The 27,134-nt window shown below is 48.0% G+C and overlaps 1 protein-coding gene across 2 annotated transcripts; it reads right to left on the bottom strand.

Moving 5' to 3' along the window:
- Nucleotides 1–6,354: 6,354 nt before the first annotated feature.
- On the bottom strand, nucleotides 6,355–27,086 carry CDK5RAP1 (CDK5 regulatory subunit associated protein 1). Of its 2 annotated transcripts, XR_009763317.1 has the most exons (15): nucleotides 26,907–27,086; nucleotides 25,062–25,399; nucleotides 24,506–24,609; nucleotides 23,679–23,713; nucleotides 22,425–22,525; nucleotides 19,585–19,795; nucleotides 18,751–18,871; nucleotides 17,116–17,346; nucleotides 16,933–17,030; nucleotides 15,467–15,522; nucleotides 14,311–14,441; nucleotides 12,462–12,611; nucleotides 10,970–11,110; nucleotides 6,835–7,051; nucleotides 6,355–6,727 (listed from the first exon to the last, which is right to left on the bottom strand). XR_009763317.1 is itself a non-coding variant. In XM_061630771.1 (14 exons), the coding sequence occupies exons 2-14, from the start codon at nucleotides 25,372–25,374 to the stop codon at nucleotides 6,947–6,949; spliced, it is 1,797 nt and encodes a 598-aa protein (XP_061486755.1). In that variant the 5' UTR covers nucleotides 25,375–25,399; nucleotides 26,907–27,086; the 3' UTR covers nucleotides 6,355–6,946. The 2 variants fall into 2 exon arrangements, 1 of the variants encoding a protein (XP_061486755.1); XM_061630771.1 differs by having other exon boundaries at nucleotides 6,355–7,051.
- Between the last annotated feature and the right edge of the window lie 48 nt (nucleotides 27,087–27,134).

Below are 27,134 nucleotides of genomic sequence, written 5' to 3'. Positions count from 1 at the left end.
ACACGCAATGGCCTCAGCTGTGGCCAGGCAAGGGGACCCTGGACAGCTCAGGCTGGAGACCCCATAAGAGCAGAGTCCAGATGTTGTGCCAGGGGCAGGCATCCTCACTCTGACGCTTACACGGAAGCCGCAGGTCTATCACGGGGGGCAGCTCCACTTTGGCTGAGATGATGAGTCTCCTCATCCAGTGGGGCCAGCACATTTCTGATCTAGCTCTGAGGGCAGGGGTGATGCACCTTTCCCAGCCCGAGGGCCAAATTCCCTCATAGCTAACATTCACCAGGGGGTGGGGAGGATGATTATACTGGCGGTGGTGGGTAGAACCAGGACCAAAACAACCCTAGGGATGGATATGACTCTTAACTTCATGCAGTCGGCTGCATTCCAGCCATGCAAAAGTCAGGGTTTTTTCCACCTATCCATCATGCTCACCTCTCCACCCAGGCAAGCCAAAGGCATGATTACAATTCAACGGCGCATTCCAGCCAGAGAAAAAGCACTCAAGGAGGGCCTGAAGGCTGCAGAGAAATCGGGGAGGATGAGAATTTAGGACAGCCCTTGGGATCCAGAGGTGGGAGGCAGAGGAGGGAGGTCAGCTTGGCAGGGGCCAAGAAGGTGAACTGGAGGAGACAAAGCTTTGGTGGTGGGAGGCGACGTCCCGCTGCAGGGGTTGGGAGGCAGATTTTCAACTTCTTTTTCTTCCAATAAAGGAATACCTTTTGCTAGCTTTAATTCCAAAGTAAGATGCCCTCCGGAGCCCTGCGTGAAAACCAAGCGGCCAGAATGGTCTTGTACCTTTTCCCTCACTTTTGGATTCAGCTCCTTCTATTGCACCAATCACTAGCAAGACAAAAATGGCATGAAAAGTGCCTCCTTCAGCCTTGGAGTGACTAGGATTTCTATAGCAAAGTAACATGCTAAGATTCAAATTGCTTTGAACCTTTGAGTTGTGGCAAGAGGCAATGGGCATGATCCACACTTGGACTCCTTGTGCGCAGGCCGCTTTGCAACAGATGGAAGCCATGCACGGACTCCAGCATGCTCCTGGTGCAGCGGCCATTGGTTTCATTGGAGCTTGCTTGGAGGTGCTGTCAAGGGAGCTGTGCCTAAAGGGGAAAAAGTTGCATCTTCTTTTGTATCTGTCTCCGTTGATGGATGAACTGAGCCCAGAGCTCTTCTGATGGGCGTCCTCCAGCCCTACAACCATCGATCAGCAGATGCCAACCCAGCAAAATAGATTGTGTCTCTCGCTGCCTTGCCTCCATGTCTCTTTCATCTTCTTCGAGATTAGGGTGGGCATAGCAACACTTAGCAATGCTGACGATTTTTGTAAAAAAATATTGATATTAGCCCCTCATGAAGGTTTGCTTTAAGAAAGGCCTCTGTGTTAATAAATGTTTGGCTTCCTCTGCACTTGTACAGATATATCTTCCTGTTCCTCCCAGAATTACTTCCAGAGAGGGAGGCCCCAATGCCTGCCAGGAACGGTCTTCACTGGCAGGCACCAAGACCCGTGACTGTATGTTCATGTGCCATGTGCATTCAGGTCTTGGCCTGTGTCTTGAGGTCAGGGTCCACACACACTGCAGGACAAGTTCCACTGATGTAGGCGTAGAGAGGGGAATGCAGGCACGATAAAGATGTGTGTTCCTTGCATCTCTTCTCCTAGAGGCACATTCTGGGATATGAAGCATATGAAGTAGTGGAAACGCTGGAGAAAGTGCTGGATATGGAGAGCCCTTTTCCAATGCTGGGTAAGAGTTCTGGGGTGTTGGGGTCACTCATACTTTGCTATATCTACAGCCCTAATGGTCCCGTCAGGTTCCCTTCTGAGTCATCCCTTTAGGGAGATAGCTGGACAGCCATCTGTTGGGAATGCTTTGATTTGGATTCCTGCATTGCGCAGGGGGTTGGACTGGATGGCCTTATAGGCCCCTCCCAACTCTACTATTCTATGATTCTATGATAGGCTCAAACCACAATGCTTGTTTTAAAGAAAAAACAGAAGAAATGGTTGAGTAACATGAACTAGGCCAGCCATCTCCACAAGCTACTCACATGTGGGAATGCAGGAAGGTGCTTTATGTCAGAGCAACAGTCCATCTCAGTATCGTCTACAATGACTGGCAGCGGCTCTCCAGGGAACCTTCTGCATGCCAAGTGGATGTTCTGCCACAGCCCTTGCCCATTTTTTGCACTGACTATGGAGCTGGGGCGTGTTTTTAGCCCCACCCCTGTGTCCGCCGTAGCACCAGGGCAATCCCAACATCTGGCAGAAGATTCCTGGTTCTTTTGCCCTTTCCTGATAGCGATTCTCTCTCAGCCATATTATATCAACCTTGTAGCTTCTCTCTCATCTTCTCAACATTTTTGAATGGTGGTGCCCTGCGCATAGCATGTCACTGCATGTTGTATGTTCCTTTGCTCCATTATGGCTTATTCATGGGGTGCTCGAATGGGTTTCAGATGTGGTCAACCCATCTCTGTGTGATGCCTTAAAGAGGCAGCGGTGTGTCCACTTCTTAAAAAGCCCACACTGGACCCAATGGAGTGTAAGAACTATTGACTAGTCATCAACAACAACTCTTTCTTGGCAAAGTTGATGGAGAAGGTTGTTGTAGAGCAACTGAAGGTTTGCCTGGATTAGACTGATTATCTAGATCCATTACAATCTGGACTCAAACCCGGTTTTGGAACAGAATCAGCCTTGGTCACCTTAATGGGTGACCTTTATTGTGAGACGGTGGAGTGCGACCCTGCTACTTCTGCTTGATCTGTCAGCGGCATTTGATACCACTGACCGTGGTATCCTCCTGAACCGGCTCAGTGGGATGGGCACTGCATTTTGGTGGTTCCGCTCCTACTTTCAGGGTCGGGTCCAGAGAGTAACACTGGGTGAATGTTCCTGGGTCCCTTGGCCCTTGTGCTATGGGGTTCTGCAGGGTACTATTTTCTCCCTAGTGCTATTCAACATCTATATAAAGCCATTGGGAGCGGTCATTAGGAGTTTTGGAGCAAGGTGTCAGCAATACGCTGATGACACACAGCTCTGTTTCTCCATAACATCTGACTCAGGAGAGGCTGTGAACACTCTAGATCAGTGTCTGAATGCTGTAGTGGACTGTATGAGGGCCAATAAACTGTGCTTGAATCCTGGGAAGACGGAGGCTCTTTGGGTAGGTGGCTCCCATGTCTGGGAGATAGGCAGGTTACCTGTTCTGGATGGGGTCGCGCTTCTTCTGAAGGACCAGGTCTGTAGCCTAGGGGTACTCCTGGATTCATCTTTGTCACCAGAGGTCCGCGTATCCCCTGTGCCTAGGAGTGCCTTCTTCCAACTTTGGTTCATCAGCTACAGCAATTCCTGGACAGGGATAGCCTGACCTCTGTAGTCCATGTGTTAGATTACTGCAATGTGCTTTATGTGGGCCTGCCCTTGGCCCTGTTTCAGAAGCTCCAGCTGGTGCAAAATGTGACAGCCAGATTGCTGATGGGAGCACATGGCCAACAACATGCGACACCACTTTTAAAACATCTGCACCGGCTGCTCATTCACTACCAAGGCAGGTTCAAGGTCCTTGTATTAATTTACAAAGCCCTGAACAGCTGTCTTGCTCCAAGCCTGTGGAAGTCAGATGCAGACACAAAGGTGTGCTCTTCTTCATGAATCAGCTTACAGGTTACACAGGATTCACCATCTCTACACTGCATAACTAGGCATGATTACACAGAGCTACGACGTTGCAGAAATCAGGTATGTCCCCTTACAACCCTTACGTAAATGTGTGTGTGTGGGGGCTGATTCTACTTGCATATGAAAGGTGTCATGGGGGGAGTGTGCATACATGTGAGCACTCCTCCTCAGTGGGACAGTAGGAATCCTTCCAGCTTGCCAGCGCAGTAGCCTACAGGGCAAGGCGAGGGCATCAGAGACATTTCAGCGAGGTGGTCCTCCTCGGAGGAAGGGTGTGCAGCAGTGACAGTGGGCTGAGGTGGGGGGGCTGAAGAGCAGGTGAAGAGGCTGCCTCTTGATCGGGCAGCACCCCATCAGTTGCAACTGGAGTTACGGGGGCAGAGCTGTCACAGTCAGTGGCACCGAAATCTTCGGCCTCAACCCCTCTCAATGCAAGCCACTGGGGGCCTCCCCCATGTCCTGTTCTGGCTCCTCCTCTTCTTCCTCATTGCTTCAAGACCGTTCCACAGGACTCATGACAACAACTTAGGTCCAGAGTATCAGCTCCATCATTGAGATTCTCTGCAGGAGCACCTTTGGTCAACCCCCAAGTTGGCAGGCACCTTCTGTTTTAACTTTTAAGTGCCTGCTGAAAACATTTTTATATGCTTACGCAGGGCATTTAAGAAGATGCCTTTTTACAATAGTCAACCTTTGTTTTTATTGTTTTTTAAATTGTTTTTACAGCATGCTTTGATGTTTTTAAAAAATGAAATAAAAATGTAAATGGACTGCCTTCAAGTCGATCCTGACTTAAGGTGACCCTACGAATAGGGTTTTCATGGTAAGCGGTATTCAGAGGGGGTTTCCCATTGCCTTCCTCTGAGGCTGAGAGGCAGTGACTGGCCCAAGGTCACCCTGTGAGCTTCATGGCTGTGTGGGGATTTGAACCGTGGTCTCCCAGGTCGTAGTCCAGCACCTTAACCACTACACCACACCGAAATAGCGGTATACAAATATATTTATAAATAAATAAAAATTATCTATGAAACCCCAAATCTGGTTCCCTCTCCCCCCCTCCAAACCCCCCCCTCCGTGCCAGGTTCTGTGCTTTCACTGACAGGTATGCACTTACACATCAAATTAGGGCTTATGCCTCCCCCCATCAATTTTGTCAGATGTCTTCCAAACCCATGCCAAGTTTTTTACTAGTTCTGTGCTATGTTGTGTACAATTCCTGGGTGTGTGCTGCCACCACAAGCATGCAGCAAACACACACTCTGGTGACTCCTAGTCACCACCCAAAAAGCCAATGCTCAAATCTGTGCCAAGTTTTCTAATAGTTTTGTGCTGCTTGATGCCACAAGCCCCTAGTTTACGACACCACTTACAAGTATGCAGCGCGCATACCTATGGTGACTCCAACAATCTTGCAAGGTTGATTTTGGGGAAATTAACTGCGAACCTCAATTTAGCATAGGTGCAGGGAGAAAATCTGATTTGGATGTTTGCAGTTAATGGTTGTGAACTTGGACAAGGCATGTGAAATTCCCTGACAGAGGGTTGGATGACTGAGGGCTTAAGCTGTAAGGTTAGCGAGAGGCCAGGAGATCTCCCAGCTAAGGCTGTCCAAGCAAGTAGCATTATTAGACTTCAAGGATGCACTTCACTCAACTCCCCCTTTTCACTAAAGCAAAGCAAAGACTGGGAGGAGAGACTGACAAGATCGTCTCTTCAAACTAGGCAATTCTGCATGGATCTGCAGACGCAACGATGACAGCAGCGCTTAGAAACTAAGGTTGCTCACTGCTGCCCTTTGCTCCCAAGCCAGGCCCACGCCTTCCCTTTCTAATGCGATGTCCCAGGCTGGCTGCTGCACCCGGGCAGTGCCGCTGCATGTCCTGGGCCACAAGAAGGGAGCTTATTGGGGTGTGGGACTCTCACTTACTGAATCAACCTCACAGCGAGCAGTTAAGTTTACGGTATGTGCAGGAAACAAGAAGAGGCAGGTAAGCAAGCAGGACTTCTGGTGCCAGCCTGAATAAAAGGGACTAGTAACTTCAGCATAACTCATTTGGTTTTAGTGCAAAGTGTCTTACTCTGCTCACTGTTACTGCCCCCCACTGCCCCCCTTATGAGGCAGGTCATCGTGCCCATTTAGCAATGGGAAAACTGAGGCAGATAGCAAGTAACAAAGAGCCCAAGGCTCTTCAACCTTGGGTCCCCAGATGTTGTCAGACTACAACTCCCATCAATGCCAGCCAGCCTAGCCAATGGCCAAGGATTATGGGAGCTGCAGTCCAGCAACATCTGGGGAACCAAAGTTGAAGAACAGTGGCCGAAGGCATTAGTGGTCGAGAAGTGGAGTGACTGAAGACCTGCCTAAGCCCACATCAATCCGTTGGGCTGCTGAGAGGGTCAACTCAGACTGTTCTCCCCGTCCTCATGGCTGACTATCAAGGGAAGGGACTTCTTGGTAGTGGCACCAGAACTAGATTCTACATTGATGCAGCCTGTAGAATTTGTCTTGGTGAAGAACTCGGGTCAACTTGGCAAAGAATCTGATGACATTTGCCCACCAGCACTAGGTCTGTGCAGTCCAAAAATATTTTACTGGTCCAGTAATATTACAAAATACTTGTAATGTTTTCATATGTATTACACTATAATAAAAACGTCACACATACTTTTGAAACAATTTATTCACTCCACCTCTTTCCATCCACACACAGGGCACTGCAACATCACGCTGGCCAGACAGACCAGTGCCTCCCATCAACCCAACGGGACTGGGCAAAGATGCTCTAGGTAGGACGGAGATGGCTTTAGGATATGCACTGCACAGTGAGCCACGCTTCCTCCACGGAGGGGATCCCTTGCTCTTGAACAGCCTCATGGGTATCCAAGGTAGAAAGTGGGGGGAGGGGGGAGAGCAGGATGAGAGCGGTGCGAATGAGTCCCAAAAGCATAACAGAAGTGATAACAGCAGCAAAAACGCAAAGTGTGCGTTCATCAATGAAGTAGAGAGGTGGCTGGACCGAGGGCACAGCAGGAACTCTGAAAAACAGAGGCGTCCTAAGGCAAGGGAGGGAGGCTGAACCATCCAACCATTTAACTGAGTAACCATTAAACTGAGTAATAGCGGAAGCAGGGTTGGGACGTACCAGGCGCTGTCTCGGGGGTCCAGGAAGATCCATGCATTATTGATTCCCCAGCACGAGTCCAAAAGTCATCTTCCACTCCTCCTTCTGGGGGGTAGGAGAGCCACCTGCTTCTTCACTCTGCTACTCCAAAGGGAGCATCAGCAAACGCCGCAGATTCTTTCAGCGTGGTTCGGCAGAGTGGGATGCCCTTCAGAGTCTGGGAACTGGCAGAGGAGATCTGGAAAGAGGAACATTGCGTATGTATACAGAGAGAGAGAGATTGACTGGCAGAGCTTTCCCTGCCATAAGGAACCGGTGTCCCTGACGCACAGCTGAATGCAGCCAAACACACCATCACACTACTCCGTCTAGGAAACACATGAGCACGGAAGTGTAAACCTGAAATGAAGGGAAATCAGCCATGGGAAGGAGTGTGAGTGATTCCCCAAGCCTCATCCAACAGTCAGGGATGTACATGTAAAAGGGGACTCCTATCTGCCACTCCCCTTCCCTTTCCACCAAACAGCAGAGGCAGGATTTTTTTTTAAAGAGAAGTGGCTGCATGTGTAGACGTGCACTGCTCCCCACATACTCTGCAGGGCTGAAGCTTCCAACCCCATTAACCCACACTATCAGGCTAGGGGCTAATTATGTGTGGGTGAACGGCAGAAAGGGAAGGGCCACAGCTCAGCCATAGAGTATCTGCCTTGCATGCAGAAGGTCCCGGGTTCAAGCCATGCCATCTCCAGATAGGGTTGGGAGAGACCTCTGCCTGACACCCTGGAGAGTTGCTGCCACTCAGTGCAGACATTACTGAGTGAGATGGAGCAATGGGTCTGACACAGTGCGAGGCAGCTTTTGAGGTTTTGCAGAGTGAGGTCAACTCAGAAAGGTGAGCCAAGCTGCAGGCTGCAAAAAAACTCTCCTGGCATCTGACTTAGAGATGTGAAGGTCTGGAAAAAACCCGGAAAATTTATGAAAAAGTGTCCCATCTTCCCTGTTTTTTCTGAACTTTTAAGTTTTTTTCCTTGGGCCTTCACATCTCTAGTCTGACTCAAGGGCAGATCCCTTTCTCATGCCAAAGATGGCCACCAGTTATATACCCTGAGAGAAAGAAGCACATTTGATGGAGAATTCTTATATTCAAACAATAAATAAAAATATATTCTTCTATAAAGCTATAAAGGTTTAGAATATTTTACTAAGTTTAGTAGCCAGCCACAACCCTTTTCTCCTTGGAGCTCTCTCTCCTGCCTCCTAAGCTGAAATGCATAAAATGCTTGGCACAGCCTGAAAAGATAACGTAGAACACTGTGCTGGACATCTTGGTATCTGCAAAACGCAGAAAGAACTGCAGTGGCTAAAATACTTAGCTAAAAAGGTAGCTCAATAGCGGGAGTACTCAGCTCATGTACTGGTATGTGAAGTTCTGAACTTTGCCAAATTGACTAGAACATAATGCAGTGCCAATGCAATTCCTATGTAATACTGTAATGTCAATGTAATACTGATGTGTAAGCTCCTGATTCATTAATGCTAATTTCTTTGTCCTGAAGTGTATAAAAACTCCAGGAAAGCAGTACCATGGGGCAGTTCTCCACTCACTCAGAGGGAGACTGACCAAGCACACGCTTGTCATCCAATAAAGGCCTACCTTTTTGCTGCAAGCCTGTGTCTTCAATTCCCTCAAGGACCCCCAGTCCAACAAACTACAAAATTCCCATCACATTCAACCCATAACTCCTAATGCAGCAGTTAAATTGTTGTAAACCACCCTGGGACCTTGTGATAAAGGGTGGCTAAGAAGTCCCAATAGTAATAAGCAACTCATTAGGGCAAAAGTCCATGCCAGCCACCTGTCATTTTGTAATATCATGGCATTCACTGGTTCTTGAGGGGGGGGAGAGTGACTGAGCAAACGTGCTGAAGGAAAGCTCTGTATCGGCCTTACAGGACGACAATTCAAGACACACAATAAACATCTCCAGATCTCTTCAGTATCTCGCTCTTGAGAGCACCCACTCTAACTCTCCCTATCCCAAGAGCTTGGGAAAGACAAAAGTGGCCAACAGTGACTCCAGGTTTGCATCCTCACACCTCCAGGAGCTGTACATCAAGTCATGCATATTTCTTCTCTTTCCAAAAAGAAAACTCGGCTGTCAGCTGCTGAAAGTATTGAGCAACATATGGAAAAAGACTAGGAGGCCCTGAGCTTCAGCAAGTTAAAAAAAAGTGAAATGGCCAGTATAATACAGTTCAAAAGGATCATGGAACACAGGCACAGGGTGTTGAACAGATGAGAGAGCTTACAGACACACAAAAGCTGCCTTTACCAAGTCAGACCTCTGGCTGACCAAGGCCAGCGGGGTCTACTCTAACCTCCAGGGTCTCAGCAGGAGATGTCTTCTCCAGCCCAGCTGCTGAAATCCTGTTTGACTGGAGCTGCCAGGGGTAAAATTTTCTGTGTGTGAAGCATGTGTTCCACCACTGGGTTAATGGGCCCTCCACAAATACTGTTAACAACAATTCATCTTGCAATTACAAATTGCATTACAAGGAGCAGAAGAAAGACAGATCCGTAGGAGGAGAGAGGACAAGCAAAGCTTCTTGACTGAGGGGAGATAGGAGAGCACGCTTCAAGTTCATGAAAGGTTGTCACTCAGAGGAGGGCCGGGATCTCTTCTCGATCGTCCCAGAGTGCAGGACACGGAGTAATGGGCTCAAGTTGCAGGAAGCCAGATTTCGACTGGACATCAGGAAAAACTTCCTGTTAGAGCCATACGACAATGGAACCAATTACTAGAGAGGCAGTGGGCTCTCCGACACGAGGCATTCAAGAGGCAGCGGGACAGCCATCTGTCGGGAATGCTTTGATTTGGATTCCTGCATTGCGCAGGGGGTTGGACTTGATGGCCTTATAGGCCCCTTCCAACTCTACTATTCTATGATTCCTTCTAGGAGTCACCAGAGAACCTCACCCAGGCTGGGTGGAAGGATGCAAGAAGCAGAGCCGCACAAATCTCTTCTTAACTTGTTCATAAGTGATATGGAGTTCAGGGTGAGCAGTGAGGTGGCCAAGTCTGTGAACACTACCAAATCATTCAGGGTGGTAAAAGCAAAGAGTTTAACAAATAAATAAATAAAAAGGAATTATGAACAGCCCCCATATGCCCTTTCCAAACCTGGGCTCCTACTGGGAGGAACGATGGGATAAAAATCTAATAAATAAATAAATAAAATCACAAAAGTAGTGGCACAAGTGTAAAGTGATGCACACAGGGGAACACAAACGCCAACTCGACATTTACACTGATGGGGTCTTAACTGGTGCTGGCTGGCCAGGAAAGATCTGAGGGTTCTGGTGGACAGCCCAATGAAGGTAGTTTGCAGGGACTGGTAAAAAGTGAATTCCATGCTAAGGATAATTAGGAAAATGATTGATGTGCAAACTCCAGTATCACAACACCTTTATACAAATCTATGGTGCGACCACACCTATAAATACTGTGTACAGTTCTGGTTGGTGCATCTCAAGGTGCAGAAAAAGGCAAGCAAATTTGGAAGGGGGCTGGAACAACTACCCCAACAGTGAAAATTACAACATTTGGGACTTTTCCGTTCACAAAATAGTGAATAGGCTGGGGGGAGGAGAGACACAAAAAGATAGAGTTGTGTAAGATTATGCATTGCGTGGAGAAAGTGAAAAGGAAAAAAAAAATCTCCCTTTCTCAAAACACTAAAACTCAGGGACTTCCAATGAAGCTGAATGCTAGAAGAGTCAGGACAGATAAAATTAAATACTTCTTCACACAGCACATAGCTAAACTCTGGAATTTGCCCTGAGGGGAGGCAGTGATGGCCACCAACTTGGATGGCTTCCAAAGAGGGTTAGACAAGTTCATGGAGGATAAGGCTACTAGCACTGATGGCTATGTTTTTCCTCTGAGTATGCCTCTGAATGCCAGTTGCCGAGGAGCACAAGTGCGGAGAGCACTATTGGGCTCAGGTCCTTCTTGGGGGCTTCCTGCTAAGTCATCTGGTTGGCCATTGTGAGTACAGGATGCTGGACTCGATGGGCCTTTGACCCAGTTCAGGAGCCAGGCTCTCCTTAGGCTATTGTTTCTACCTAGGGAAGAGTAAAAGGCTGGTAAATCACCTTCACCAGGACGTAATCGCCTGGCTGGACTCGGACTGCGGATCCCAAGCCGGTGCCATCATCTGTCTCCACATCAGGGAAGATCACTTTGATGTTGCCGTCATTCCTGCCACACAGCTCCAAGGTCGAACGTTTGCTGGGCTGGAAAAGCAAGGAAGGTGTGTGCTAATTTTCTACCAATGTCTCGCACTCTGGGCCAGTTCGTTTGTTAGCACAGCAGAGTGGGAGGTGCTTAAATGAAGGCACTACATAGTGAGTGTGAAGAGGAATGGCATGGATTCTGCCCACTAGTCCTGCGGGGGGGGGGTCAGGGGGGCTGCTTGACATTCATATGAGCAGCTGCAGCAATAGGCCAGCCCACATGACTACCACACCCCCTCTTCCCCCTCGGCCAACTCCCCTTTCTATGCCAAAGAGTAAAAGTCCAAAATCCAGCAATGCCCATTCCCCAAACTCTAATTGAGCAATTGGAACCGAAACCCACCTATCTGAAGTTCTTATATGCAACTATATATATTTTGGGGTTTTGAAAACACCTAATTCTAAGAGCATCATCCAGATATGGGCATGGCAGGGGGACTAAATGAAAGGGCTATTTCCCCATCCACCCATGGTTCACTTGCTCCCATGTTTGAAAACAGCCAAAGCTGCAATCCAAGGAAGGAAGGAAGGAAGGAAGGAAGGAAGGAAAGAAAGAAAGAAAGAAAGAAAGAAAGAAAGAAAGAAAGAAAGAAAGAAAGAAAGAAAGAAAGAAAGAAAGAAAGAAAGAAAGAAAGAGAACTATTAAAACCCTTAAAAAGAAGTGATGGGTTTCCATACTCGGGACCCAGGTTTCCTTCTGGATACAATGAGCAGGGCTGGGATTAAAAACAAAGACCCTGTTGTTAAACTGGCTGCTGAGCACCTCAAAGCTCAATGCTGGCACCAAGGAGGGTCTTCATTCAGTTTTCCCATTTAAAATCCTAAGCTGACCTCCTCGGTGACAGCTTTTTGGAGCCACATTGAATGGTCTGAGAGCAGCTGCGCTAGCGTAAGCATGCCCCTGCTCCAGCCGCATGTAGGTGGTGTGCACGCGTGGAATGGGATTTTATCAACAAGAGGAGTGTGTGAGTGAGGGCAACTGAACCCTGCCCTCCCCTACCACACAGTCCACCAGTGAAGGCCCTTTGCTCCCAAGCCCAGCTCACTCCTGGCCTTGGAGCTGGAGCTAGAGGTGGGCTGGAGGAAAAAGGAGTTTGGGCAACCAACCAGTAAATTGACACCCTTGTAGCTCCCTGGCTTGACTACTGTAATGCAGTCTACATGGGGCTACCCTTGAAGACGGTCCAGAGAGGATGCAGTTGCACATCAAGTTCATCTCCCCCCACCCATGTGCCCCTTTTTGATGTTAGAAGCAGACCCCCCACCACACCCCATGTGCAAAAGGGGCACCCATATGACAGCAACCATCAGCCCTCTTGACTCCTGAAGCAGTGACCAAAGCAGTACTCACGCCCTCTACCAAGACAACTTGCACGTGACCCACGGCGGCTGCGTTGGCCTGGGATGCCTCCGCCCGGAAGACGGTCTGCAGCTCATTGAGGCGCCTCTGCTTCACTTCAGGCGGGACGTCATCTTGCAGGCGGTGAAATGCCCGGGTTTTCTGAGGGAGCAAAGTGCCAGGGGCTCTTAAGCCAGTTACTCCCCACAGCAGCGGGGCCATGTCTTGTTAAGGGGGCCAGCTGCGTTATGCAGCTACACATGCCCCAAATTCAAAATTCTGTGGCCTTTCAAATTGACAATGGGAATACGTGATGCCCATTCACACACTCGATACATTCTCACAATCTTGCCTCTTTTGTTTTGCTCCATTATTGAGGGGCAGCGTGGTGTAGCGGGTAGAGCATTCAGAAGGTAGGAAGCTGCCTTATACTGAGTTAGACCATTGGTCATGGTCCATCTAGCTCAGTACTGTCTGCGCTGACTGGCAGCAGCTGTCCAGGATTTCAGACAGGGAGTCTCTCCCAGCCCTACGTGGAGATGCTGCCAGGGACTGAACCTGTCCTTCTGCATGCCAAGCAGGTGCTCTGCCACTGAGCCACGGCCTTTCCCCTAGTGTTGGACAAGGATCTGAGAGACCACGGCTCACTCAGCCATGAAGCTCAATGGGTGACCTTGGGCCAGTCACTTTCTCACAGCCTAACGTACCTCACAGGACTTGTCAGGATAGATAAACAGCGAAGGGAGAGAAACAGGTGCATTACCTTATGTTGTTGTTATGTGCCTCCAAGTCGACTACGACTTATGGCGACCCTATGAATCAGCGACCCCCAAGAGCATTTGTCATGAACCACCCTGTTCAGTTCTTGTAAGTTCAGGTCTGTGGCTTCCTTGATAGAATCAATCCATCTCTTGTTTGGCCTTCCTCTTTTTCTACTTCCTTCTGTTTTCCCAAGCATTATTCTCTTTTCTAATGAATCATGTCTTCTCATTATGTGCCCAAAGTATGATAACCTCAGTTTCATCATTTTAGCTTCTAGGGATAGTTCTGGTTTAATTTGTTCTAACACCCAATTATTTGTCTTTTTTGAAGTCCATTACCTTATAGAATCATAGAATAGTAGAGTTGGAAGGGGCCTATAAGGCCATAAAGTCTAACCCCCTGCACAATGCAGGCATTAATATCAAACCTTGGGCTTCTTGAAGGAAAGAGGGGGGTATAAACAAACAAATATTCAGATCATTTACAATTCTTCTAAAAGAAGCGGTGAAATAGTGTAAAGGCAAGAGAAAGGCATGAAGGATACCTGCAAGGCTCCCTCAACAACCTTCAGGACTAGAATGCTGGGTTTTTTTGAAGAGTAAAGCTGAGGTTGCCCAACGGCCCAGCTCCATGATAGGTTATATTTGTGCAGCAAACCATTTTGTTGCTCTTCTCCAATACAAATTTACTCAGGAGCCCACCAGATTCAGTGTGACCTACTCCCAAATAAATTGTGTATAGGATTACAGCCTTAAACACCAAAACATAACACAACTTGTGGAGAAGCCCACCTTTGGAGACACAGGTTACACAAGCCACTGACTGAATTCCACACTCTACCCAGAGAAATATCAAAGGCTATACATGTTTTTTTTAATATATAAAATAAAAATACTTTACAGAGAAACTCTGGATCCTGAGACTTGAAATTATTTAAAATTGTAGCGCGGACATTTTCTCTCTCTGCCTTGTATGCTCAGAATAAGTTTACGAGCTGAAAAACAGGTCAAGGAACCCCATTTTTTTCTTCTGGAATCACCTCCCTGGTGCGCGGATGTGGAATGGGTTTTCCCAACTTAATACCGGCCAGATCTCTCACCTCCCGCATGCTGTAAGCAAAGATGAAGGCAATGTGGTAGCCGACCTCGCGAATGAGGGACAGTGTCTGCTGGTGGTCTGCCTCCGTCTCCCCACAGAAGCCGGCAATGAAGTCGCTGCTGAGGGTCACGCCTGCCATGCAAGGGGCCAAAATAAGACACTACCCATGAATCACAAAGAGTGTGATGATGCAACAGGTGGACGTGAATGATAAACAGGATGGCTGCATCTCAAAAGACACGTCTGATGATTAAACTTCAGGAAGAAATTCCTAACTCTGCTCAGATCTGGAATAAGGCACCCATCAAACCCTAATTTCAGGAAAACCTCAGAAGGAAGATGCCACCAAGGAAAATGGTGAACATGCCTTGAGAGAAAGGGGCTGGATCCCAACCAGCTCTACTCTTCTGTATGGCAGCCTGAGAATCGCAGCTTTCACATTCTTCCAAAATCACATTTTTAGCCCAACATTGCCGCAGGGAAAAGCTTGAAAACATTAGGCCACGTTGGGTAAAAATCTCAGAAGCCAGGAGAAGGGCTGAGAAGGCCTTCCAGTAGCAGGTCTGGATACAGAAAGGCCCACCTACTCTCTCTAAAGCCAGCCGTGAACCACACTGGAGCCCAGCAGGGAAGCTTCTCTCTCTCTCTGCCTGCCTGCCTCTCTGGTGCATGGGGAGCAAGAACAGGGAGGGTCTTTGCCCAATAAAGCTACAATGAGAAAGATCAACTGATGCACTCACACACAGCCACCTTGGGAGGCATTTGCCTGAAATGCATGATAGTCATTATTTATTGTATAGATTTCTAACAAACTTTTTGGCAACCTTCCCTTGAAATCTCCCCAGTTCTTTGCTGCTCCTTCCCAGCAACCCCTACAGGGCTCTGGAAGCAGAACTATTTTCTCATCACACACACAAGCATGCACAAAAGCAATGCAGCTAAAATTGCTACTTCATTTTTGCATGCATACACACGTTAAGTTTAAAGTCCATATCGATGTAATTTTGATGAACATTTTGATGTTTGCTGCCCTGGGCTCCTTTAAGAAGGGAGAGAGAGAGAGGGACGGACGGATGGACGGACAGACGGACGGATGGATGGATGGACAGAGTGAGCAGGGAAAGAGGAAGCAAGCAGGAACAAGAGGTGGCACCAACCTGGCAAAGAGTCCCGGATGTGGCGTACAAGCTCCAAGTAAGCTTCCCGTGTATACCTTGGGGTGGAGGGTGGGGGAAAGAGGGCATTTAGATGACCACAGATGCAGCCTCAGGCAACATGCTGCATACAACTACATACATTCGTATATTCCACATGTGGCTCATTTCCCCCACCCCAAAACAACAACAACAACAAGAAGCAACATTAATTTGTGCAATATCTGTTTCTTACAGCCCAAAAACTTTTCTTTACTACTGGAACAGGGAGCATTTTTTTTTAAGATACCTTGTAATAATTTAGCAGGGATGTCATGGACGAGACAGCATTGACTGCAGGGCCAGATGTAGCCAGCTTGCACTGTGACGTATTGATTTATCATGGGAATGTGCTTTGGTGCAAGACTTGTGGTCTCTGATCTTCGCCATTGTTGGGATGCTATAGTTTGTCCACTGCGACTCAACCTTTGCGTTGCTCTCCATTTTTAAGGGAGAAAAAAAGCTGTTTCACAAGACCTAATTGCACAGTGCAGTATGTAGGGAAATTGTGCATAAGTGGAACGGGATCATTGACTTTTCTATTAAAAAGTGGTACCCTAGAATCTGGCAGCTGGCACTTGCTGAAAAATCAACCCTGCAATGCAAACTAGTCAGAGGGAAAAGACAGCAAAACAGATTCTTTGATATTTGGTCCCAGCTATTTGGAAGGAGGTGGGCTGTGACCAGCAGTCCCACAACAATCATTCCGGTGAGATTCTCTACTATACAGTTTGTCTGGGTTATTTTGCTCTCCCTTTTTGTACACATTCTTTAAAGCGTAAAGAAAGCCCTCCTGGATCAGGCCCAAGGGGGCTCATCCAGTCCTGCATCCAGTCCTCACAGTGGCCAACCAGATATCCCCAGGATGCCCACAAGCAGACCTGATGCCTGAAATGTGGAGCCAGTGTGGTGTAGTGGTTAAGGTGTTGGATGATGTCCTGGAGACCAGCGTTCGAATCCCCACACAGTCGTGAAGCTCACTGGGTGACCATGGGCCGGTCACTGCCTCTCAGCCTCAGAGGGAGGCAATGGTAAACCCCCTTTGAATACCGCTTACCATGAAAACCCTATTTGCAGGGTTGCCATAAGTCGGGATCGACTTGGAGGCAGCCCATTCCATTCATTTTTGTAAATTAAAGACATTTGTACTCTATAACAGCCTTTCCCAACTTTTGGGTCCCCAGAAGTTGCTAGACTATAATTCCTGACCACTGGCCATGCTGGCTGCAGGGGCTGATGGGAGTGGGAGTCCAGCGACATCTGGGGACCCAAAAGGTTGAGAAAGGCTGCTTTATAACATCTGTTTGCCAAGCTAATGTTGCTGAGTTTTTAATATATATATATATGTAGGTACGTATGTACACACACACACACACACAAATAGGTTTCTTTTTTCCTACAACTTGCAACAAAATTCCTCTCTCGCTCACCCTCTCTTCATAGCCTGCAGAACACGACTGCTGCCGCTTTGGACTGGGAGGTGCAGCTGTTTGCAGATGTTGTGCCTCTCCTGCATGAGCTGGAAGACCTACCAAGAACAGAGTGGTAGTTAAGGGAGAACCAGGCTGTTAGCGACTGGCTGCCCATGGCCAGCGGAGGGGGGGGGAATCCACCTCATCTGGGAAGTCCTTGGGGTGCGGGGAGGTGAAGCGGATCCTCATTTCCGGGTCAATCGCAGACACACAGTCAAGGAGGTCTGCAAAGCGCAACCCGCCCTGTTTGGGTTTGTAGATGGTGCTGAATCCGCGGCTCAGGTGAGTTGGTGTTGCTGAGAGGAAATGGACTTCAGAGGTATCCCGGTAGCTATTGACATTCTGGCCCAAGAGGGTCACCTCTTTCACACCCTGCAACAGGAGGCAGGATGATCAATACTGGGGGTAAAGGGAGCCGTCTAAAACAACGAGAGAAGGGATGGAGACGGACGATAGGCAGAAACTAAGAGTTGAAGGCATTTTGGAAGAGACGCCTGCTGTTTGTGACTGCGCCACTTGCACCAAACCTGCAAAAACTGTCTGACCAGAGGCAGAGTGGCCAAAACAAGTGAGTGCCTCAGCGCTGGCTAGGGCTGATGGGAGCTGTAGTCCCAAGTCATCTGGAGGGCACCAGCTTGGGTAAAACTGACCTGCATCATGAAAAGTGAAGCTTCTTTCAAATTGCTTTCAACTCTCTTAAAAACAAATGTCTGCTTCCAGCGTTACAGCAACGTCCTATAAGAGGCACCCTTTCACAGACCAAAAGAGCCAGCAATCAGTGTTAGACCTGAAATATTTTTTAAAAACTTTTTTATCTATTTAATCAAAATAATATAATTCAACAACATTTAAGAAATAAGAAAATAAGGAGGAAAAATACAATCGAATGGAAATTAAAACTAAACATACTCCCCCCCCCCCAAAGTATTCACAGTCCCTGGAAGAAGGATTGGTGTTAGAGGACAGAACTAGATGTGAACTATAATGCAAGCGGCCACGCCTTGTTGCTTGCAAGCATGCTTGTCACACGTAAGGTGAAGTTGGGGGAAGGTGAAGACCCCGCTGTGACTTTTTCAGTCTTTTTCCCCAGGCATTTTAGCATGTGTTTTTAAACTGCTTTTTAAAAATGTGTTTTTAAATTTGTATATTTGTTTTTAATGTTTTTAATTGTTGTAAACCACCCAGAGAGCTTTGGCTATGGGGCGGTATACAAGTGCAATAAATAAATAATTTTTTCCATGGTAGGCGGGGTCTGAAGAAAAAATGGGTGGAACAACTAATCTTAATTTAGTCACACATCCCTCTCTAACCTCCACCGAGGGAAGCAAGAACCGATATCCGGCAAAAGGCCTCAAGGAGCATGCAGAGCAGAGCGGGTGAGGGGCATGGCCTGGGGAAGAGTCCTGAGGGCCAGATTGAGAGGCGCTGAGGGCCGCATTCAGCCCCTGGGCCTGAGGCTTCCCACCCCTGGCTTAAAGGTTTCATCAGCCTCCACCTGAAGAGGAGGTAGCCCTGCCCCCATCCCACTTGGCAAGCCTCCGTTCCCACCCACAGCATTATTCTGTGATGAGTTTCCGCCGAGCCTTAAAGACCTGGCTCTTGAGGCAGGCTTTTGGGGTGAGTTAGGTTTTACTATTATTGCTTCAGATTTTTAATGTTTAATGTATTTGTATGTTTTATTTTGTACGTCGCCCAGAGTGGCTGGATAACCAGCCAGATGGGCGACTAATAAATTTAATAATAAATAAAATAAATAAAGGGCAGGGGCCGCATCACCTGGTCCGAGAGCACCTGCACTTCCTGGAGGATGGAGGCAACAGGCCGGCTCCGCTCACGGCCGCGGGTGAACGGTACAATGCAGTAGCTGCACATGTTGTCACAGCCGCGCATGATGGACCTGTTGGAGGGAGGAGGAGGAGTCAGAAGCATGGCGGCAAGAGGGCCAGGCCGGCTTTAATCTGCTGGCACAGGGGTGTGATGGGCTTCGTTCGCTCCCTCCCCACCAAGGGAGTCTGCTGGCCACCCCTCTCCCACTTGCAATGACACAGCTGAACATCCCAAGTCCCACCCCTGCCCCCTCCCTTTGAAACGTCTGTAATAAGCAGAAAGCAGAGAAACAAGCCAAGGATGGAGCCATGCTTAAACCAAATGCTATGTTCTCTTCCAAGCACTTAATGTGGGGAGTTCCCCCCCCGCCACCCCCAAGATTCAGGGTACTTTGGCAAGCCCGTCTCCTGGCGGTGGCCGAAGATCAAGAAGAAGACAAGGAGCATGAACTGAAGGGCAACAGCAGAGTCAGGGAACCAGGAGTCCAGTGTGTGCAGCCAGCAGCATTTTCTTCAGATGGTACCTTCAAGCATGAGGTCCAGCAACTGGCTTTTCTTAGAGCCACAGTTTTTAGAAAGAGGCTATTTTGGAGCCACACATATCAAGCCCACGGAGACTGGGTCTTAAATGAACCAGCTCTTGTAACTCAGAGGTAGTCAGATGTGAAGCCAAGGCCTTTGGAATCGCAAAGAGATCCCTTTAAAGAGATTCCCAGGGCACATACCCTAAGCCGCCATCCCACAGACCCCAGCTGCAGGAACAAGAAGCCCAGCCATGACTTACACAAATGCCGACTTAGCATTGGCACTCGTATGTACTGGCACAACGTCTGCATAAGTTTCATCCAGGGAGAGCAGGACATTGGCAGCTTGCTGGCCAGTTTCGGCCACTGCCAGGAGCCGGGGAAGGTCACGGTAAGCATCTGGGCCTGCCACAACATCTACTAGCTTCTCCCGGTCCAAGATCTTCTCCTTCAGCCTCTCGGCCATGCAGCCTGCAGGCAGAAGAGAACAGGTTGCATGGGCAGGGCACAGAATGCTCAGGTATAAAGATCTGAGGAGGGTCTGCAAGGGAGCAGAAATCCCAGAGGAGAAAGGTTTAGGAAACATACAATGCGCATGCAGCGCTTGACTTCTTATTTATTTATTATTAATTAATTAATTAATTACATTTATATACCGTCCCATAGCTGAAGCTCTCTGGGCGGTTTACAGCAATTAAAAACAATTTTAAAAATATACAAATTTTAAAACACAAAAAACAATTTAAAAACACATGCTAAAATGCCTGGGTGAAGAGGAAAGTCTTGACCTGGCGCCAGAGAGATAACAGTGTTGGCGCCAGGCGCACCTCGTCAAAAACATCATTCCATAATTTGGGGGCCACCACTGAGAAGGCCCTCCCTTTCATAGAATCATAGAATAGTAGAGTTGGAAGGGACCTACAAGGCCATCAAGTCCAACCCCCTGCTCAATGCAGGAATCCAAATCAAAGCATTCCCGACAGATGGCTGTCCAGCTGCCTCTTGAAGGCCTCCAGTGTCGGAGAGCCTACTACCTCTCTAGCTAATTGGTTCCATTGTCGTATGGCTCTGTTAGGAAGTTTTTCCTGACGTCCAGTCGAAATCTGGCTTCCTGCAACTTGAGCCCATTATGCCGTGTCCTGCACTCTGGGACGATCGAGAAGAGATCCCGGCCCTCCTCTATCTATGTGACAACCTATCATGTACTTGAAGGGTGCTATCATATCTCCCCTCAGTCTTCTCTTCTATAGGCTAAACATGCCCAGTTCTTTCAGTCTCTCCTCAGAGGGCTTTGTTTCCAGTTCCCTGATCATCCTTGTTGCCCTCCTCTGAACCTGTTCCAGTTTGTCTGCATCCTTCTTGAAGTGCGGAGACCAGAACTGGACGCAGTATTCAAGATGAGGTCTAACCAGTTCTGAATAGAGGGGAACTAGTACTTCACGCAATCTGGAAACTGTACATCTGTTAATGCAGCCTAATATAGCATTTGCTTTTTTTGCAGCCACATCACACTGTTGGCTCATCTTCAGCTTGTGAGCAACGACAATTCCAAGATCCTTCTCACATGTCGTACTGCTGAGCCAAGTATCCCCTTGTTGCCAGACTCCCGGCTTCCCTCTGAGTAGGCACCCGGAGGAGGCACCTGGAGGAGGGCCTTAGATGTGGAGCATAGGGTATGAGTGGGTTCGTGTCAGGAGAGGCGGTCCATCAGGTATTGTGGTCCTAAGCTCACTCACAGCGGAGCCTATGGCACCTGCACATGCAAAACAGGGAGGGGGTAGGAACAGGCTGTCCCACTTTAGGCTGCAGGTGGCGGCGGCGGTAATACCACTTTTGAACACTCTGCTGCATTCAAAAACAAAACAAAACAAACCTCTCAGCAAAGTAGAAAACAGGAAAGGAGAAAGGATCTAGCCCAGTTCTCCCCCCTCCCTCACAGAGCTGCCTGAAATTGTGCAGTTCAGGATCTCACAGGTGTGGAGCAGGCCTGACTATGCGAGGTGGCTCCATTAAAGTCAGTGCGCTTGAAGTGACAAGGAAGCTCTGTTTGTGGTGTGCGGTTTATGATGATCCGCTCACACCTGCACATCACTTCTGGGCGCTGCACTTCCCAAAGAGCCAGCTCGCACATGTGCACCAGCCCACAGCTGCTAACAAACTGAATACAAGGCAAATATGGGGGATGTATACCCAAAGCTATTCTCAGCATCACCTGCCTCGGAGAGTTGGAAAGATATGGAATGAGCACCACGCCTGGGTGCTCGGAGGCAGAGGCGCAGGTTCAAACCCGTCTTCTGCCGGAGAAGGTTGGGAAATTCACGCACCGATTCCCTGACTGCGAGTACAAGGTGGGTGGCACTCAAGAGGGCTCACACCCTTGCAGGTCGCCTCATCTCAAAAAGGATATTATAGAGTTGGAAAAGGTTCAGAAGAGGGCAACCAGAAGGATCAAGGGGATGGAGTGACTCCCTTACGAGGAAAGGTTGCAGCATTTGGGGCTTTTTAGTTTAGAGAAAAGGCGGGTCAGAGGAGACATGATAGAAGTGTATAAAATTATGCATGGCATTGAGAAAGTGGATAGAGAAAAGTTCTTCTCCCTCTCTCATAATACTAGAACTCGTGGACATTCAAAGAAGCTGAATGTTGGAAGATTCAGGACAGACAAAAGGAAGTACTTCTTTACTCAGCGCATAGTTAAACTATGGAATTTGCTCCCACAAGATGCAATAATGGCCACCAGCTTAGATGGCTTTAAAAGAAGATCAGACAAATTCATGGAGGACAGGGCTATCAATGGCTACTGGCCATGATGGCTGTGCTTGCCACCCTAGTCAGAGGCAGCATGCTTCTGAAAACCAGTTGCCGGAAGCCTCAGGAGGGGAGAGTGTTCTTGCACTCGGGTCCTGCTTGCGGGCTTCCCCCAGGCACCTGGTTGGCCACTGTGAGAACAGGATGCTGGACTAGATGGGCCACTGGCCTGATCCAGCAGGCTCTTCTTATGTTCTTATGTTCTTAGGAAGCCATCTTCAACACCTGCCCCCAGGTACCAATTCATGCTTCCCCCCCCTGCAAGAATATTTGTGGCGACTTTTTTCCTTACCCAAAATCCCAATCCGCAGGGGTGCCTGAGACCGAGGCCGCTTCGATTTCAGAGCCGTGAGGTGGCACAGGCGTTTCCAGATGGTCTGCTCGGCCTTCTCCCTGAGGAGCAGCAGATCAAGAGCTTTAGCTGTGACCTCCAACCAGGGTGAAGAAACCATTTCTACATGACTAAGCAGCATATCAATCAATCAATCAATCAATTTCAAATTCCTACAATTTTTCCACAGCCCTAACTTAAATGTCTAATAACAATCCTTCATACTTATGTGGTCCTTTTCCTCTATGCTAAACATGCTCGACATACATTATTTCACAACAACCCTGTACATTAGGCCAGCTGTTACCCTCACACTGATGTTGGGAGGCTGAGGGGGTGTCTGGGGTGTGCCAAAGGGAGACCACATTAACTGATGGCTGAGGTGAGATTTATCTGCCAGGTCCCACCCTCGATGCTAGGAAAACACACTTGGCAGGAAAATAATATATAATTAGGACCCCTCCTTTTCTTTTTTTTTAAAAAGGAAACTTAATTATTGTCACAGAGAGTGGGGAAGGAAGGGGTAAAATCAGCCAGGTACTGTTTTCACCAGCCTCAGCCAGCGCGGCCAATGGTGAGGAAAGATGAGAGCTATAGTTCAAAATATCTAGAGGGCACCAGGTTGGGGTTTGGCTGGGCTAAATCACGGACCATGCACACAAATTTGTAAGTTTGACATTTTGTTCCACCAGACCCCATTGTTTCCTCCTGCTTTCCTTTCTGTGAGGGCCATGGGACATGTTTCACTCCTGCCTAATATCCTAAGTTAGCGCTTGCAAAAAGCCCTCTTCCCTCAGACCTTATAGCCACGAAGAGACGGCACCAGTGGGAAAGGGCTGTGGGCCCACGCCTTTAGCACTGCCCCAAGTCAGCCTTCCCTAACCTGGTGCCCTTCAGCTGCATTGGACAACAACCTATCAGCCCTAGCCAGCGTCCTGGGGCCGATGGGAGTTGTGGTCCAAAACAGCTGGAGGCCACCAGGTTGACAAAGGCTGCGGCATGTGGTGGCAGCTACTACTCAGTTGAGATATTTTACAACAGTTTTACTGCCAGAACAACCTGAAACCCATTAAAAATGGCTTGCATACTCACCTCTTGGGAGTGCCAGGTTAAAACGGAGGGGGAAGGCCTTGCTGGAGGACCCCAAGATATGTCACAATGACAACCAGCCACCTCACCGTTGAAAACCAAAGAAACCAGCAAACCGTTTCTTACCTGACTGAACATGTGACAAGAAGGATCACGTCAGCCTAATGGAAGAGAGAAGCGGGAGAGGAGATTGAAAGGGAAACTGTGGTCCTCTAAAACCAGATAGGTTGGGAGGGGAGAGCTTTCATTATTACTATTATTACTACTTTTTGGCTCCGAGGCCAAATGTTCCAATACTCTTCTCTGTGGAGCAGACCTCTAGCCCAAGACTAGAATCCTCAGATTCAGATAATTCTGTTTCAAAATGCTACGCTTGCTAGACCTCAAGGTTGAAGAGAGACATTTGTCCTGGCAACATGTGCCAAACGCTTACCAACCAGAAGACCAACGTTTCCCCCCCCCCCAATTGCTATAGATTCCCATACTCCCTTCAAGGAGGCACTTATCAGGTTTTTTAAAAAAATAAGCATATAGGCAGCAGCATCACATTATGCAAAATGCAGCAACGAGATTACTGGCTGAGGTTTCATTTAGATTTCACGCCCTGATACAGTTAACAATCTAAAACTCAATACGGAGGAAAGAACAGAGGGAGGAGGCGGCGGCAGCTAACAGGGAAAGAATGAGTCACTATTCCAATCACATGTAATTATTCCTTGGTAAAGACAGTACCCTCCTGTGGCTTTTCTGTTGCTTTCTAATGCGCCAACCCAGCGACCTGCAGGTTTTATGATTCAGCCGCCCGTCCATTGATGCAGAGCACACTTTGGGGCGCAAGGCCGGCTTGCGAGGCATGAGCTTGGCTTCGGAGCAACCTTGCTGACATTGCAAGGGGTCCTTGGTGTGCCTGAAAGATTGCTGCTGCCACAGGCAACCGCAGGGGCCCAGCATACCTCCTCCAGTGTGCTGGTCCTCAGATAGCCACTCCTCTGAAGGATGGTCCAGGCAATCTCTGTATCACTGACATTCATTTGACAGCCATAGGTCTCCAGGTATACTGGAAGGGGGAAGAAGAGGAAGAAGGGTGGATTACTTGGGGAAGAGATGTTAGACATGTATGTTGGAATCCCTATGCATGTCCACCCCACACATGAGCCCTAGAACAGGTCCCCTTGAGAGGAAAGAACTTTTGCATAGAGACAATCGTACACTGCTCTAAATGGGAGCCTCACTGATTGCTATCAGTACTCACCTCATTACACACCTGGAGGAGCTAATGTCACAAACAAGAGTAAGGGTCTCAAAGAGGCTGCTCCTGTCATGCAACGCTAGCACAGAGTTTGGGAATTGGAAGGAGTATGACGTTAGTAGAGCTCCCCTATCAGGTTCCCCCTGCGCGTCTCCTTCCTATCCACACAGGATGCAAAACCAGAACAGAGGATGTGCAGTTCCTTCTCAGGAAGAGAAGTGGGGTTATGTGGCAGGACAAAACTATGCAGCAACACAGACCTTTCCTGCGGGCATCTGCCAAGGTGCTGGGGCCAAAATAGGGCGCTGGGTACTCCGCTGCTTTAGTTGGCACCTGTGGAGTTTCCTGCACAGGAGCTGCTTCTTGTAGAAAATGCTGCAAAGACGGCCCCGCTGCTAACTTAGCATGAAAATCTTGTAGGCCTCCCTTGAACGTTGTTTCCCTTCTGAGCGCCTTAGAATCCAGGCCACAGGTGGATGCCCAAGCGCGGAGGGCCGACTGCAGGGTCCAGCACAGAGGCCTCTGGCGGCACAACCAAAGACTTCCCAAAACGTTGCTGCGTAAAGGCTGCATCTTCACTAAAAGCAACTCCTGTGCCCTAAAACAACCAAGAGGTTAGCGACTCTGTCAACCTTTTCCAAGGGCTGGTTCAAATAAAATACGTTTTTCTACTTGAGTTCTGGAAGCAGCATGCAAGTAAATGTAAAACATCACACTCAACTACACGTCTGTGCATGAGTAGAGAAGTTGTGCTTAGCCACAGTTTCACAGAAAGTGCCCTCTATGGTACATTTGAAGGTCCCTCCAGATTGTGCATGTCCGAATGATGCAGTAATAGGGCACTCTTCTACCAGATGTGGACTCGGATAGTTTTACCACCAGCCAAGGCTGATAAAAATAAATGATTTTTTTAAAATGAGAATTAAAAAAACTCAGATTTTTAACAAAAATTAAATCAGATTTCAAAATTTTCTTAAAACAATTAGTGAAAAAACACCTAGGTCAAATATATCATCATGAATATTGATTATACTACTTCTAATTAGAAGAATTTGGGGGAGCGGGGTAGATATGAACAAGGAGAAGTAGTCTGGACGTAAATGCAAGAGAAAGGGGAGAGGAATAAGAAGTGAAACCAAACGTGGACAGAACACTTTCATGCAGTCCTGATGCCCGAGGAAGCTTCTACTGTATGTCTGCTCCACTGTAGAAGGGAAATACATGTGTGTGTTTTGTTAATGTTGTTGCTTGTTGAAGAAGAAAACTAACTTGATGAATAAACAGTCTGATTTATACAATTTAAAAGCCTGTTTGGGTGGTGCTGATTCTGGCACATCATGACAAAAATACCATGATTAATTGAACAGTTGGAGCAGGTTCATCTCCTGAATGACTTGACAAGTTCATTTTGCTTTAGTACTAAAATGACCAAATTATCATCCCACTTTTTGATGAAAATTAATCTGAAAACAATTCGGAATAATTCCTTAGTGTGTACCTGTCTCCTAATGAAACTGACATCTCTGAATACGTATTAAGGTTATATGAAACTTCTACTAAAAATGATGATTAAATAGAATCTTCCTGACTAGTGTTTTAAATTGTGGTTTAAATCATTAAAATTGAGTCCTTCGGGGAAGCCAATTTTCTCTCCCCGTTCTCTTCACCTTGTGCTTTGTTCACCATCTAGCCAATAGATCTAGCCTGAGAAAAGTGTCCTGGACAACTCAGAACGCTTGCACTCCCATTCTGTGGCATTTTCGTTGGCTCATAAGAAGAATCCAAAGTCTTCATTAGGATATGTCACAAAGTGAAAGTGAAGGGCTTGGTATTTTTCTTATAGGGCAACACAAGTACCATTACTTTTTGTGTAGAAACAGACACATTTTGTGACCAGCGCACATCAAGGTTTTTGTTAATACAGCACCACTATTGAATAAGTAAAAAGTGGGGCAGGTCCTTGTCCCCAAAGAGCTTACAATCTGAATTTCAACACTGCAAGGGAGGAGGGGGAGGCTGTTAAGGGCCAACCCCGCGCCCTTCGCGCGCCCTCCACCCACCCCACCCCCAAATCCCTCAGTCCTGGGACGGGCAATTGGGGTTACCTGGAGGAGGAAGGAAGAAAGGGACTCCAGCTGGCTTGAGCAGCCCACCAACCAACCGATCAGCCAATCAATCAAGCTGCCTGTCAATCAATCAGTCAGTGGATCCCGCCCAGCCTGACCTGCCGCCTTGCCTGCCGCCCACGTGGGCACCTCCAGCGGCTTCCAGCGCGGCAGCGAAAGTCTTCCCCCGTCCGTTGCTCTCTCCGTCCCTCTCGGGAAACTCCTTCC

This window comes from Rhineura floridana, chromosome 6 (assembly GCF_030035675.1).
Source record: "Rhineura floridana isolate rRhiFlo1 chromosome 6, rRhiFlo1.hap2, whole genome shotgun sequence".
In the NCBI taxonomy this organism is placed as follows: Eukaryota; Metazoa; Chordata; class Lepidosauria; order Squamata; family Rhineuridae; genus Rhineura; species Rhineura floridana.
The sequence above is the reverse complement of the archived record's forward strand: the minus strand, read 5'-3'. Positions and strand labels throughout refer to the sequence as shown.

Excerpts from the sequence above, each read along its gene's own strand:
- CDK5RAP1 (XM_061630771.1), bottom strand. The coding sequence starts at position 25,374 with ATGCAGCCTTTACGCAGCAACGTTTTGGGAAGTCTTTGGTTGTGCCGC. Across the intron at positions 18,872-19,584 it reads AATGCTAAGTCGGCATTTGT|GTCCATCATGCGCGGCTGTG; the intron begins GTAAGTCATGGC and ends TCCCTCCAACAG. Across the intron at positions 17,347-18,750 it reads TGCAGGTGCTCTCGGACCAG|GGTGTGAAAGAGGTGACCCT; the intron begins GTGATGCGGCCC and ends CTCCTGTTGCAG.